The 15268-nt window shown below is 46.1% G+C and overlaps 1 protein-coding gene across 1 annotated transcript in view; it reads right to left on the bottom strand.

The window, feature by feature from the left end:
- RYR3 (ryanodine receptor 3) overlaps positions 1 to 15268 on the bottom strand; it is a 572218-nt gene that overhangs the window by 119155 nt on the left and 437795 nt on the right. Inside the window, exons 62-65 of the mRNA XM_074996957.1 lie at positions 14156 to 14205; positions 13468 to 13528; positions 6882 to 7120; positions 1115 to 1196 (exon numbers count right to left, since the gene is read on the bottom strand). Of these exons, the coding sequence (XP_074853058.1) occupies positions 1115 to 1196; positions 6882 to 7120; positions 13468 to 13528; positions 14156 to 14205 (432 nt within the window). The remainder of the gene's footprint in view (positions 1 to 1114; positions 1197 to 6881; positions 7121 to 13467; positions 13529 to 14155; positions 14206 to 15268) is intronic.

Here is a 15268-nt window from a genome sequence, read left to right as displayed (position 1 = left end):
AGGGCTGGAATATTCAAGGAAAAAACAGTGGGTGCTCAGCACCCACCAGCAGCCCCAGAGAGCAATACCTGCCTCTTCCTCCCAGACCCTCTTGTCCACCATGGATCAGCTGTTTAGCAGAGTACAGGAGGAAGTAGGGGGAAGGGAAGGAGGGGGCAGGAACAGGCAGGGGGAAAGAGGGAAATGGGATGGTGTGGTGATGAAGCAGGAGTCTGAAGAGGTGGTGTAGAAGTGGAGCAGGGGCAGGAAGAAGCAAGATTAGGGTAGGGGCATGAAGGAGTGAGAGTGGGAAATTGGCTGGAGGAAAGGTCAAGCATCCCCTTGGATTTGAGTAAATTGATGTCTATGAATGGGGAGGTAACTACTCAGAAATATTAGAGACTGAATAAAGGATTAACTGTCAGAAACTCGAGTGTTAAATTTTGAGTTTGTGGAAAAAACTTATAAAATAAACAAACAACAAGTTATCGGGACCAGAGATGGATTAGGAAGAATCCACGTATAATCCCCCCTCAGTCAGAAATGGTGGTAAGAAGAAATTTTCCATATTTACAACAGGTTTTCTTGCATAATCTTTCAAGTATCTGGTTTTGGCTCCAGTTATAAACAGGATGCTGGACCAGAAGGGCTACTGGTCTGATCAGGAGCACCAATGTTTTTGTTCCAATAGAAATAGTTCACTATGTATTATTTCTGTATTGAATGCACACACGAACAAATGTGTCATTATTTTCATAAATATCATCTTACATTTTCCATTATAATTGCAAACATTTCATTACTTGTAGGAAAATACCACACACTTATGTCAGCGAACTAAAGTCCACATTTTTAAAGGCATTTAGGCAAGGCACTGCTTAGTTTTGCAAAGCTACACTAATTTAGAAGGCTACATATCATTTTCAAAAGGGAGTTAGGTATTTAGGAGCCAAAATCTAAATGACTATGGCATTTAGATTAAGATCAGCATTTCAAAACTGAATGCAGCAATGCCTAAATAGCTGTAAAAATCCGGGCCTAAGTTTTCACATTGAAACACCTCTCTTTTGATAAATGCACAGAAGGCAACACTATTTCTAGTTTCATAAGGGTATTAAACACTTTCATTCAATACCTTTCAACATAGATGTTCTTTCCAGTCCCCAGGGAATACAAACTACAAAGTATTCTGTAACATGAAACTTGCACGTCACCCACTGAAAGGAAAAAAAGAAAGTTTGCGTAGTGTCATTACAAATATGTTGAAAAGGTACTCTTGAGCAATAGAAAACAATAGATTTTTGCTATTTTACACAGTCTAACTGAATACTGAATGCAAGTTTATTTATAAAATATTTTTGATGTCACATTTATTTATTCATTTTTTTGTTTCTGTTAACTATCCAATGATTTTTGTAACTTTCAAACTCTGCAGACTGTTGTACCCTTTTAAATTTAACAAATATATCTTAAAATTTCCAAATAATTGAAATTTCTAAGGATTAATTTCCAGTTAAACTAAAGCAGTCTACAGCTACGTCTACATGTGAAGCCTACTTCGAAGTAGCCTCTTTCGATGTGGCGACATCAAAATAGGCTATTTCGATGAATAACGTCTACACGTCCTCCAGGGCTGGCAACGTCGATGTTCAACATCGACGTTGCGCAGCACCACATCGAAATAGGCGCAGCGAGGGAACGTCTACACGCCAAAGTAGCACACATCAAAATAGGGATGCCAGGCACAGCTGCAGACAGGGTCACAGGGCAGACTAGCGCTTCTGGGGCAACAGCTAGCCGCTCCCTTAAAGGGCCCCTCCCAGACACACTCAGCCTGCACAGCACACGGTCTGAGGAGCCATAGGCACACAGACCTTGGGCGACACAGTCATGGACCCCCAGCAGCAGCAGCAGCCGCCGCCGCCAGAGGTCCACCCAGCCCTCCCTGAAGGAGCAGTACTCGCCCTGATCCATGCCATGCGGGAGGCAGCTGAGCACCTCCTTGCCACACCGGAGGAGGAGCGGCCCCCAGGGGAGCAGGGCTCAACCCCCAGCCCAGCTGCACCCCGACGCCCCCCCGCCTCACACGCCGCAGCCTGTGGAGCTACCCCACCAGCACCAACTGGTGGGAACGGCTGGTGCTTGAGGAGTGGGACGACGACCGCTGGCTCAGGAACTTCAGGATGAGCTGGCAGACATTTATGGAGCTGTGCCAGTGGCTCACCCCAGCACTCAGGCACCAGGACACTGCCATGCGGCGTGCCCTCCCAGTGGAGAAACGGGTCGGCATCGCTGTCTGGAAGCTGGCCACTCCAGACAGCTACTGATCCGTGGGACAGCAGTTTGGCATCGGCAAGGCCACTGTCGGGGCTGTCCTTATGGAGGTAAGAGGACCCACGGGCTGGGGGGGGGGAAGGGGAGGGCAGGGCAGGGCCACGCACACCCTGCACACCCCTCATTGATGCTCTCCCATGTGCTTTCCCTGCAGGTCGTGTGTGCCATCAATGCCATGCTCCTCCACAGGCTCGTGAGGCTGGGGGACCCAGATGCCACCATCGCGGGCTTTGCCACGCTGGGCTTCCTCAATTGCTTCGGGGCTCTGGATGGGACTCACATCCCCATCTGCGCCCCACAACACAGTGGAGGACGGTACATCAACTGCAAGGGCTACCACTCAGTGGTCCTCCAGGCCTCGGTGGACAGCCGGGGCCATTTCCAGGACGTTTATGTGAGCTGGCCTGGCAACACCCAAGACGCCCGGGTTTTCCGGAACTCCGGCCTGTGCCGCCGGCTGGAGGCGGGGACCTACATCCCCCAGCGGGAGAGCCCTGTGGGGGACACCACCATGCCCCTCTGCGTCATCGCAGATGCGGCATACCCCCTCCGGCCCTGGCTCATGCACCCGTACACAGGCCATCTCTCTGCCAGCCAGGAGCACTTCAACCAGCGCCTGAACCACGCGCGCCAGGTGGTGGAGCGCTCATTTGGCCACCTCAAAGGGCGCTGGAGATGTCACCTGACCCGCCTGGATGCGGGCCCCAATAACATCCCCCAGATTGTGGGTGCCTGCTGCGCCCTGCACAATTTGGTGGAGAGCAAGGGGGAGGCCTTTTCTCAGGGCTGGGCTGTGGAAGCCGGCAGGGGCGACGTGCAGCCACCCGCTGCCCCCAGTCGGCAGGTGGACCCCGAAGGGACCCGGGTCCGGGAGGCCCTGCGGGCCCACTTCGAGGAGGCCACAGGGTGAACTCTGCCAGGCCCCCCACTGCACACCCCCCCGCTTCCTCCACAACACTCCCTGCCCCTACACCCACACCACGGAGCACCCAACAGCACACCCCCACCCCACTTCTCCTGGACAAATAAAAGGACGCACTCGTTGGTAAAATGAAACTGGTTTTCTTTTTTCAACTGGTTTTTGAACTAATAATGACAAAACTATGTACAAGACCTACTAACTAAAGCATAACATAAGTGAATAATAAAAAAGTTTCCATATATTTACATGTAACAAAAAACAGAAAACCAGGGATTGAAAGGACAGGGAGAACTATTTACATGGGGGGGGGACTGGGCAAACAGGGGGCACAAAAACATAAGTCCAACTATATACAAGAGGGGGGGACCATGTCCTGGGCCCCACGCCCCTATAGTCCAGCACTGGGGGTGGGCAGCCAGGAGCCCTGCCTCGGCTGCAGCCCTGTCCAGGGCTAGCTGGGGGCCAGGCGGATCGGAAGATATGTCCAGCAAGTCTCAGCTGGCCCCAGGTGTCCCTCGGCGGTCCGGCCCTCGGTGGCGGGGTGACGGCGGACAGCGCGGCGACGAGTGGAGCAGCGGGTGGAGCGGGCAGGGTGGGCACTGCGGCGGCCGGCGCGGCACGGGGGGCCAGGTAGTCCACGAGACAGTTGAATGTCTCCATGTAGGCCCCCCATGCCTCTTGGCGCTAGGCCAGCGTCCGCTCCTGCAGGTGGAGGCGGCGTTGCTCCACCCACAGACGCTGCTCCGCGACCTCCAGCTGCTGGCGATGGATGGCCAGCAGTTGGGGGTCCGTCGCCACCATGTGGTGTTGCGGGGTCTGCCGTCTTGCCCGCCGTGGGGCCAGTTGGTCCTCCGCCGAGGGGCTGGCCTGGAGCGATGGCCCCAGAGGGGATTCCGGGACCACTGAAGCCTCACCGGCACTCTCCGGTCCTTCCGATGGTGCAGCTGCGGAACACAGGAGAGGGGGGAAGAAGAGTGGAGACAGGCGTTAGTGTGGGACCCGAGCCGTGGCCCTTGTCGCCCCACCCCTGTGCTGCAGGTTCCCCATCCCCGTCCCCGGGAGATGCTGCTGTGATGGGGTTCACGGATCCCCCTGCACTGCACCCCGTCCCCTGGCGGGAGTGACTCTCACTTCACTCAGCAGCGTCTGACAGGAGAGGTTTCTTAGGCCACAGATGCCCAGTTTCTCCCAGGAGTGACAGTACAGCAGTCAGAGACAGTCCTTCCAACCCGTCCTGGGGAGAAGACCCCAAGGGGTGCCCCTCTGGGGTGTAGCTTTCCCCCTCCTCAGGCTGGCTGCCTTCCAGCTCTCCCTTCCCCTAGCCTCTACCTGCGGCCCCGCCCCCGGATTCAAAGCCAGCTCGGCTCCTCCCCCCTCTTTGTTCAGGGCAGGGGTGTCACCTGCCAGCTGTAGCCCCAGGATCATCCTTTGCCCCTGGGAACTATTCAGCTTGCTGCTCATATCTAGCCTGAGTCTCGCATTTGCACTCCCCCGACTCCATCACATGCTGCTGCGGGGTGTCCCACCCCCTCCTCCCGGGGGACCCTAGAGGTTCCGCTCCCCCCTGCCCCGGGGATGGGGCATGGCACTGTCGTGCTGGGGTGGGGGGGAAGGGGCTGATGCCCTCCTGTGAGGGACATTGCACTGCTGTCCTTGGGGCCATGGCCATCTGGGCACGTGGAGGGCCCTGGCCACATATCTATTACCCCTGCCCCTCAACCCCGGGGGTGTACACCGGGGGGGTACATACCTGTAGGTCCACTCCCATGGTCCGGGGACACCCGGGGGGCGGACGCCCGGCTGCTGCTCCGGGAGGGGAGGATGATGTGCAGCCCCGTCTCAGTGGAGGAGGAGTCCCCCTCCTCTTCCTCCTCCTCCTGCTGCTGCAATGCCCCGGGGGTGTGCTCCAGGGGGGGCCCCCAGGGTGCGGGGCTTACCTCCGGGGCGGACTCCGGCTCCAGGGCCTGATGGGGCTCCTTAGCCGAGGTGTCAAGAGTGGCCGGAGGGGAGGAGGTGTGCCGGGGGCCCAGGATGTCCCTGAGCTCCCTGTAAAAGGGGCAAGTGACGGGGGCGGCCCCAGATCGGCCGGCCACATCCTGGGCCCGGGTGTAACCCTGCTGCAGCTCTTTCACTTTACTTCGGACATGGTCCAGAGTGCAGGCAGGGTGACCCTGGGCGGCCAGGCCCTCGGCCAGCCGAGCGAATGCATCCGCGTTCCGCCTCTTGCTCCCCATTACCTGGAGCACCTCCTCCTCACTCCAGAGCCCCAGCAGGTCCCGAAGCTCGGCCTCCATCCAGGAGGGGCCCCGCTGCCGCTTGCTGCCCTGGCTCCCCTTGGGGGGGTCCCCTGGGGGCGCTGGGGGGGCTGCCGTGCGGCCATGAGGTTGGTTGGGGGTTGTTGGGGCTGCTCAAGAGCATGCAGGCTGGCCGCGTGTCTGGGCTGCCGCCTGCACGCTCTCTCAGCTTCCTGCACAGAAAGGGAGGGGGAGGGGACCTTTAAGGGGCTGCTCCACATGGCCACCATTGAGCTGAGGGGCTGGAGAGAGAGTCTCTCAACCCCCCAGCTGATGGCCGCCATGGAGGACCCCGCAATTTCGATGTTGTGGGAAGCACAACGACTACACGGTCCCTACTTTGACGTTGAACGTCGAAGTAGGGCGCTATTCCCATCCCCTCATGGGGTTAGCGGCTTCGACGTCTCGCCGCCTAACGTCAATGTTAACATCGAAATAGCGCCCAACACGTGTAGCCGTGACGGGCACTATTTCGGAGTTAGTGCCGCTACTTCGAACTAGTGTGCACGTGTAGACACAGCTTACATATGTAACCTGCAAGGGATTGATCAAAAGCTTCCTGGACTCAGTGAAAAACCTTCCATTGATTTCAGACCTCTACTCTCTATTTCCTTTACCCTGACACACATGTTGCTAAACCTCAAGGGAAATATTTAGAGTGAATGGAACTGTTTACTTTTCCTTGCCACCAGCATTTTTAAAATAGCCTGAAAAATCTCTGTTCCTTAATCAGGACATTTTAACATTTAATACTTTAAACTAATCAAGCATTCATTTAATAGGCTCCAGTGTAAGGTAAAAACAGTGTCATCTTCTTTTAAGACAGAGCTCTGGGCAGATCTTCAACTTTTTGCTCATTTTACTCCAGCAAATTATAATATGCAACAGAAGTTTTTGGAATACCTTATTTGCATTTTCAAGGAAACTATATCGGTATTACCCATACATATTTGAAAAGACAAATTTTAAGAGGAATTTTAAATTGATATCAGTGCTTGGAGAGGTACTATGCATAAACAACACTGTTTTCAGCACTTAAAATCTCCTATTTTTACAAAGGGAATAAGATTCTAAAAGCAATTTGTCTCTTTAAATGAACATATTTCCAGCAGCCTAAAAGAATTTTGGCATTAACTGAGCTGCTAGATTTGCAACAATATAACTCTAATGAAGGCAAATTTTTTAAAACAAAAATCAAATTGAGTTAATTCCAGGCTTAACACTGGTAATACACCAAGGTAACTGAGCACAGAATTTAGTCTAATGAACTCATGCATTCACTGCTACAAATCTTTATGTTATTACAACCAAGTAAATCTTTGAAAATAATAGACAAAAATAAGAAGACTTACAGAGTAAATCAACACCAAACTGATGCTGTGCAATATGTTCAAAAATTGAGGTCAATATAGGTAACAATGCCACTGTAGTATAGTTAATATTCTGTGAGACACCTTTAATTTGTGTTCGTGAATGGGTAAATTTCCCAAGTTTAAGATTTTCTAAAGTCTTTTCCAGATCTTCAGCCGCATTTTCAAAGAATGCACGTAATCCAGCTTTCACCAACTCTGAGCCTGATTTCATGACGGTTCTACAAAATAATTTGGGACAAATCTGAATTAAATTCCACATTGGTTGTCAACACATTTTTATAAACAGTGATGTATTTACTTGTTGGTTTAGTTTCTTTCCCGCTGAAAGCAGGCTTTGACCGTACACAGGTAAGTGTCAGTGGAGTTTTGAACTGTAACTGAAAAAGCCAGTTAAATGAGATATTGTTGTCCTAGTTGTCTTTTATTTGTAAAAAAGCACCTCAGAGTACATCCTCCAAATAACCTTGAACTTTAAAATTTTCAGTATGTTTATATTGTGGAGGCCTAATGACGTTTTAAACTCAGTTGATGGAGATGAAGAAATACAAGGAACATGATGTGTATAGACACAACAACGAGGCAAGTTATATGGAACTGTTTTCACCAACCCCTTCCTAAACTTTGTAATCCCAAAATACACGATCCCACCTCAAACGTGACAGAACAGCTTTCAGAGCATGTTCCATCAAGCCTTTCATCAGGTGGTGTTGGAAAAATTCCTTAAGTATACAACAGGTACAAGAGACAGGACACCTATCCTGCTCCTACTATAAGTGCCACAGTAATTTGGCAGCCACTCATGGTGAGCTGCATGCCTTTCATCACAACACCTCTCACTCATCACCATTAAAGTTCCACTTTCCTATCCATTTGTACATATCTTCAACTTCTTGATCAGCTATCCTGTATGGCCAATCACACCAGCTCTTGCTCCAGTCAAGAGGTGAAGCAACACAGCAGGTTAGTGGCTAAGTTGGAAATGTTACCTTGATACCCAATCCACCACCTCATACGCTAGACTTTGCTAACCCTCCTCAGTCCTAAATGCAACAAGTTGCTAGTAAATACAAAATACACATTTTTGTATATTACGTTACGTGACATTTTAATAAAAGTTTCTGAGAGTCCCCTGAAATATTTCAGTTATATAAATGGCAGTTTTTGTTGTTATTAATTACACTCTGAAATTCAATATGGGTTTTATTTCTTTATCCAGAGTACTTAATTAAGTTTCACAATGTAATTTTGAGGAAAGGAAGAGACGTATGCAGCACTACGTTCAGTTTCCTCTGCTATGAAATACAACAGCTATTTCAAAGCAAACAAGAACAGTATGACCAAACATAAGGTAAGACTGTACTCAAAAAAACCCATTCAGTAAATGTGCACAAGCACAATGCAATCACATGTCATTGGATTTGGTAAGGACAATGATGCTAAAGAAGAGTTACTTATCTTGAAGTAACTGGAGTTCTTCAAGATGTTTTGGTCCCTACCTGTATTCTATTTCAGCTGTGTGTGTACTCTATGCCCCGGAGACCAAAAATTTTTACTAGCAATCCATTGACTTATGGTCTGTGGCCATCTCCCCTCCATTCATTCCAATCCAAGGACATAAAGGGTAGTGTGGATTGATCACCACTCCACATATCTTTCCTTTGCCAATAGCCCCAAATAAGACTCTGTAGCAGAGGAGAAGGAGAACGGGTAGTGATTAGGTAAGAATCACCTAAAGAAATCCACTTACTGTAAGATAAGTAATACTCCCTTCCTTCAAGTGATGGTTCTTATGTACATTCCACTTGTAGTGACTCACACAGTATTCACTGTGAGCAACCTTGCTCTATCACAAACTGGAGGACCACACTGCCAAGAGTCATACATTGTAGAAGCTTGTACCATGGCATACATTCTCACAAAGATATGGGCAGAGCCCCATGACACCGCTCTGCAGATTTCTAAAAGACGGATGTTTCAAAATGAGGAAAATGGGCTCCAGCAAGTAGGCCCTTAGTTTCTGAGGAAAGCGATTGCCATCATCTCATGGCAAAGCAGAACACAGACCAAAATCCACTCGGACAGTCTGTGTGAGGTGATAAATTCCTCTCGTATTTATATGTCAAATGAAGGAAACAGCCTGGGAGATTTTCAGAATTTCACCCTTTATCGGAAGAAGGCCAAAACTGTATGAATACTGAGAGAATGGAGCTTCTTGTTATCTCTGACTGGGTGAGATTGCAGCTAGAAGACAGATAAATGGTTGATTTCATTCAAATGAAATTCTAAGATTACTTTTGTAGTGAATTTGGGGTTTAACCTCAAGAAACTTTTTTTTTTCCTCATGAAAGACTGCATAGAGAAGGTTGGTCACTTCTTCTGGTTGAGGTGACTGTAATCAGAAATGTAACTTCCATAGAAAGATGTGTGAATGAACATGAGGAGTCTAAAGGTTCAAAATGGGATATCCATCAATACTGATACAGTCGGCACCTCCCAAAATTGGGATTCTCCAGTCTGGAAGGACAACAAATGTTACTGAACCAGAGAGCCCTGGGTTGAGAGGGACAAGCAGGACAGCCTTGCAGCCCTAGGCAGGAGATCACAGCAGCGCTTGTGTCCCTGGCCAGACGTGGCAGCCCAGCTAGAGCAAGAGTTGATGCCCATGGGTCTGGACCCAGCCAGGGCTGGAGCCAGAGTCTGCATCTGAGATGGGCAGCCCAGACCTGGTTGGGCTAGTGTTGGCCCAGCAGTGGCTAGGGGTAGGGATGGAGGTAAAGGGACCCTGGGATTGCAGCTAGTGGTCCAGTGGGCAAAGAGTAGCTAGCAGAAGAGAGGGATATCAGGTTGGGGGGTGGCAGAGGTAGATGACCTCTACTTGTCCTGCAAATTCCCTTGTTCAGGACTGGTCAGGTCCCAAGGGTGCTGGAGAAGGGAGGTGCAACCAGTATGAGATCCCATATCAGGGCAGTTTCTGCTCTGAACAACAGTTTCAGGACAGTCCGTTCAGAAGTCTCAGTGTCATAAGATGAGGATGAATGTCTGTCTACTGGATGATGGAAAGCACTAACATCTGCCAAATATATATGCAAGAAGTTGATGGATAACCCTGACTTTTTTAGAGGAAATAATCCAGAGCAGCAGGGATCTCCAAAGATTTCAAGGGCAGATGATAATGTTTGCACCAGATAGAAAATCTTTTCTATTTTGTTGCATAGCATTTCTTCATGGACCTTTCCTACTATTGCTAAGAGTGGATTGGAACATCTCCAAGCATGACTTTTCTAAGTCTGATGTTCACCAAAATATCACAGTGTTAAATGGAGGATTGCTGAGCTGGAGTGTTAGATCCTGCCTCTACCCTTAGTAGCTCTGTTAATAGCCGAATATGGATTCATGGACACAAAGACATCAGAAGAATGCTCAGGAAACAGAATTGCCTGGGACACCATGGAGGAATAAACAGCACTGATGCTCCATGTTGCTCAATTTTCCTTAGAACTTGTAGGAAAAGAGGATGGTGCCGTTCTGTTCACTGAGTTAGAAATGCATTCCCCCTGGAATTGTGGCCTCAAGATTGTCAGGAGCAGTAATCAGGCATTTCTAGTTCTCTTAAGATGCAAAGAGAACCCATGACAACAATCCCCCCTGGTGAAAGATTACCTATACCACCTATTTATATATATTTACCACCTTTAGTGCCTAGTCATGGTCTCTGGAGATGACCATTGAGTCTGGTGGCCAATGTGTTCTACAATGCTAGAAAGCACATTACAGAGATGGTGATCTGGTGACAAATGCAACAATTGGAGACATTGACTACTTCTATGTGATGGAGTGTGCTCCTCTCTCTCTCCCTGTCCTGCTGATACAATAAATTCTTGTCATATGGTGCGATCTGAATGGGCAAGATTCAAACAAATGGAATGATTTTCAGGCTTCAGATACTGAATGCAGCTCCTGGAGCATTATGTGCAGCTGGGATTCTTGGTGTTCCAGGTACCTGTTCAATGGATTTGTTGAGCTGCTCTTCTCATCTAATCTTATCTGTAGTCAGTCTTTTTGTGGGAGAAAGAGGGACAATGAACATACCTATACCCATTTTTCCACAAGTCAGAACTCTGCAGGAAGTTCAACCCACATTTGCCTGAAAGGGTTAATGAAGACAAAGAAGGGGGCTAATTAACACAATAGACCACAGTTGAGAGGAATCAGGTGGCTAATTATTCCTGGGACTGAGTGAGAGAGTCCAGCTGGGAAGGGATGAACTGGGCTGTGGTTATAAAGACAGGAAATTGGCAGCAGAAAAGGGGGCTGCTGGGAAAATCTGCAGTCAGTCCCTGGGAGAAGGGAGGTGCAGTTGGGCTGGCATTTCAAGAGGGAAAGGAAGCTGGGGGCGGGGGCGGGGAGAACAGGGCTCAGGGAAAAGCAGGAAGGACATGAAAAGTGATTTCTCAGGTTTCTTGTGAGAGTGTTTGCCTTTATCCTCCTTGTGCTTGTGATTGAGGCTTGTTCACTACGCAAGTAAGCTGTTTGCAGATATGCAATTCTAGCTACAGCAATTGTGTAGCTAGACTCAACTTATCTGCAGCTGACTTACCTGGCCATCTGCACAAAGAGAGTACATATTGAGGCATACGGGGCTCGACTGCTGAACCCAGATATTTCTATTTCGCACATCTCTACCAGGCCTGACAGGGTCAATCTTCCTTGTAGTCTAGACATACCCTGAGAGTCCCTACCCTGATTTCCAGACTACTATACTTGAGGGTGCTTCTTGGTGCCTCTGTCCAATGTACTTGAGGCAGGATCTAAAGGCTAGGATCATACGCATGATGGGTTTCAGTAGGAAAGAATCAGCAGATCTTGAACTTGAAGGGGATATGAGCTCATTGAAGGAACAGATGCATACGTTTTGGAAGTTGCTAAGTGGGAAAACCTGTGAATCCTGGGATCCTAGGCAAACTAGACACCTTGTGCAGGGCAATGATGAGGTGGGGAGAAGATCACCAAGCCCTACAATCATAAATCAGCTAAATGACTCTAATTGGAAATGATCTAAACATTTTAAAACTATCTAGAACTACGACCAATGTTAGAACAAGAATATCAGCTAATAGCAAAACTTTGAAGAGGTTCCATCTCAGACCACAGGAGCGGTAGAAAATAGCTGGAGATATGGTTGATCTGCACAGCTCCTTTTGTTCTCAGTTCAGTGCACAAGCACGGGAGAAATGTAGGTAGAGATCAATGGGCACAGCTGGCAAAAACAGTCCAGTTTCAGGAGCATGGTGAGCACGTGTACTTTGCATGGAACACCCGTAGGGATCATCACTAGAAGATGAATAAGCAGACTCCTTGGTTTTATGACTCATCCAAAAAGTGACATCTCCAGAATCAGTGTTCTCATAACACTACGATATGACGATGCTTTGCTTCTTACTAAAATCCATAAAAGGAATAACAAATTCAAGCATTTTAAACAATTGATTAGTTGGAATGGCAACATCTGAAGCTATAGAGAGCATGAAGATGAGATTAGGGTGACATAATTAAGAGAAATGGGTTTCTTTTAAAAAATACAATAGCAATAATTGTGGAGACATCCTAAAATACACTAATACATTTATTGTCATCTATCACTCAGCTACTAATTAATACCTCCTTGAATGGTTTCAGTATGTATTATATTATAAGTTATATATGTTATTAAAAACAAAGCGATTTATGATCAGAGAATATTAGACTAAAAGCTTGTCTAGTTTGCAGAAGAGAAGACTGAGGGGTGATTTAATAGCAGTCTTCAACTTCCTGAAGGGGAGCTCTAAAGAAGATGGGGAGAACCTGTTCGCAGTGGTGACAGACAGCAGAAGGAGGAGCAATGGTCAAACATTACAGAAGAAGAGGAGTATGCTGGATATTAGGAAAAAAACATTTCACCAGGAGGGTATTGGAGCACTGGAATGCATTGCGTTGAGAGGTGGTAGAATCTCTATTCCTAGAAGTTTTTAGCTCCTGGCTTGATAAAGTCCTGGAGGGGATGATTTAGTTGGGGTTGATCCTGTTTTGGGCAGGGAGCTGGACTTGATGACCTCCTGAGGTCCCTTCTAGCCCTATGATTCTATGAATTAAATTTTAACGTATTTTACCATGCTTATAGACCACTTCAAATGATATTCCATGCAGCTCTAATGCCGATCTGTCAGCCTGGTCTAAATATGCCTCTGTTTTTGTGAGTGCAAATTACAAGAAGTGCAATTTTGCAGACAATGTCACTCATATTTCTAATTAAAGTCCCTGACTGCCTTTGTGAATAGGGGCAGTAGACATTTTAGTCAGCTGAGCAGGGGGCATATACAATTGTGGGTGCCAGAATGTATTTAAAAGAATGGAAGACAGTGTCTGAAAAATCTAGACTATAATACTTACACCAGAATTAATATCAGCAGTAAATAAAGAATAATAATAAAAAGACCAAGAAAACTGCACAACTGTACTTTCAAGAGATTCTTGAAATCTATATGATTTTTAGGTGGTATTAAATAAAGCAAAAACTTGGCCAAATTACCTGGTATCCAATGTCTGAGCCAAGATATGCAGGCAGCTCACCATTGTAGTAGAATCACTCCCTGTTATAAAAAATAAAGTACATATTGTTCTGAACAACATATTTAGTTGTCTAAAAAGTATGTCAATGTGTGCAAACAGACATTTCTTTACTCATAATTATGTATCTATCATGGGTAATTACAAGGCCTACAATAGCCCCTATGTCAAAGATCTTTCAGAAGTAATGGTTTTATCCTCCCTTCCCATGCTTCTCTATTTTCCCCCTTTAGACTGGGTTGTACGAACAGAATGCAAACTTTATTTCAGAATGTGCCCTTTCAGTCCTCTTTACCTGAACAATAACAGTATTTGGTGTTTACATATCAATTCAAGCATTAGGAAAAATATTTTTGCAGTTAATAATCTAAATATTCTTACTTAATTTCTTAGTTGACCACAAGAAAAAGCATGCGTTCATTTCACAATCTCATAATTCTACAATAAATTATTCTTATTTTATCAAATTCAGCTGACAATATTGTAATCAGCATGTTTTGTGAAAGTTATGAGCAAATAATTAAGTTAACATCATGCAACACTTATTTTCCATCACAAATCATATTGCTTATCAGTTATAAGACTTAGCTATATTATAGAAAGCACAAAAAGTTATATATGTAAATTCACTAATATTTTTAATAACTTACCAAAAAGTGAAATCCTATGTCTAACAAGGGCAGCAAGTTTGCAGAATAGACTAAAGCAGAAAGGAATGCAAAACAGTAGGAGAAGACACAGAAATTAATGTTTTGTTTAGAATGTAAGGTAAAACCATAAGGAGAGAATAGTGAGACTATAAAATGTGAAAGAAAGGCATAGAGTAGTTTCCTGAAGGTGTATTTTCAATCACATAATCAAAATAAGCACCCAGACAACCTGCATCTGGCAGTAATATTATTCCGAATAATTTTCAGTATGAAAAGCACTCCATAGATGAAATGTTTCCTTTGATTAAAACAGTTTGCAGCAACTATATTTTATGTGGCTGAGTCTCTCTCTAATGATTGTAATTTTTCCCTAAAGATGAATAACGTATTGTTTTATTTGATACATGGGAACAGTAAATGCATGTTAACAAACTTAAGAAAATGTCAAATGTTTTCAGAAGATACTGTTTATAAACACTCTACCTTTTTGTATTTGTAACAGTCACCAATTGGTAAAATTAAACCTGAAATATTAACAGGAAAAAAACTGAGGTCCTGACAAATACTGTCTCAAAAGTTTAGCTTCAGTCCATAATAAAATAATGGAATAAGTGAGAGAAAATTCACGAAACATGTAAAGAGTAATGGGAACAGCAATAAGCATGAGTTTTTAAAGAGTAGATTTTGCCAGGCAAGCTTATTTTCTATTTAAAATAGATTTGAAAAATCAGAGGAAGATATAAGAAATCCAAGCCATCTAAGATACTTTTATTGCTTTCCCATTAAGGAGAATATTCAAGCATCTCAGTATGTTGAATATATTTATTCTCACAATACCTCTGTGTGGTGGGAAGTTGTATTATACCCATTTTACAGATGAGGAATGGAAGCACAGAAAGGTACCAAAGCAGGTTAGACAGCTAACTTCCACTAAATTCACTTAGATGAGTTTGTGAATCCTGCCATGCATTTTTGGCACCTAAATGTATAGTTACCTGAACACCTTTGTAAATCTGGCCCCAGGTAACCCATCCAAGGTCATAGAGGAAGTCTATGACAGAGCAGAAAATTGAATTCCTGAGTTCTAATCTAGTTTGTTAACTACTGGACCAT

Source organism: Carettochelys insculpta, chromosome 6, assembly GCF_033958435.1.
Source record: "Carettochelys insculpta isolate YL-2023 chromosome 6, ASM3395843v1, whole genome shotgun sequence".
NCBI classification, from domain to species: domain Eukaryota; kingdom Metazoa; phylum Chordata; order Testudines; family Carettochelyidae; genus Carettochelys; species Carettochelys insculpta.
The sequence above is the reverse complement of the archived record's forward strand: the minus strand, read 5'-3'. Positions and strand labels throughout refer to the sequence as shown.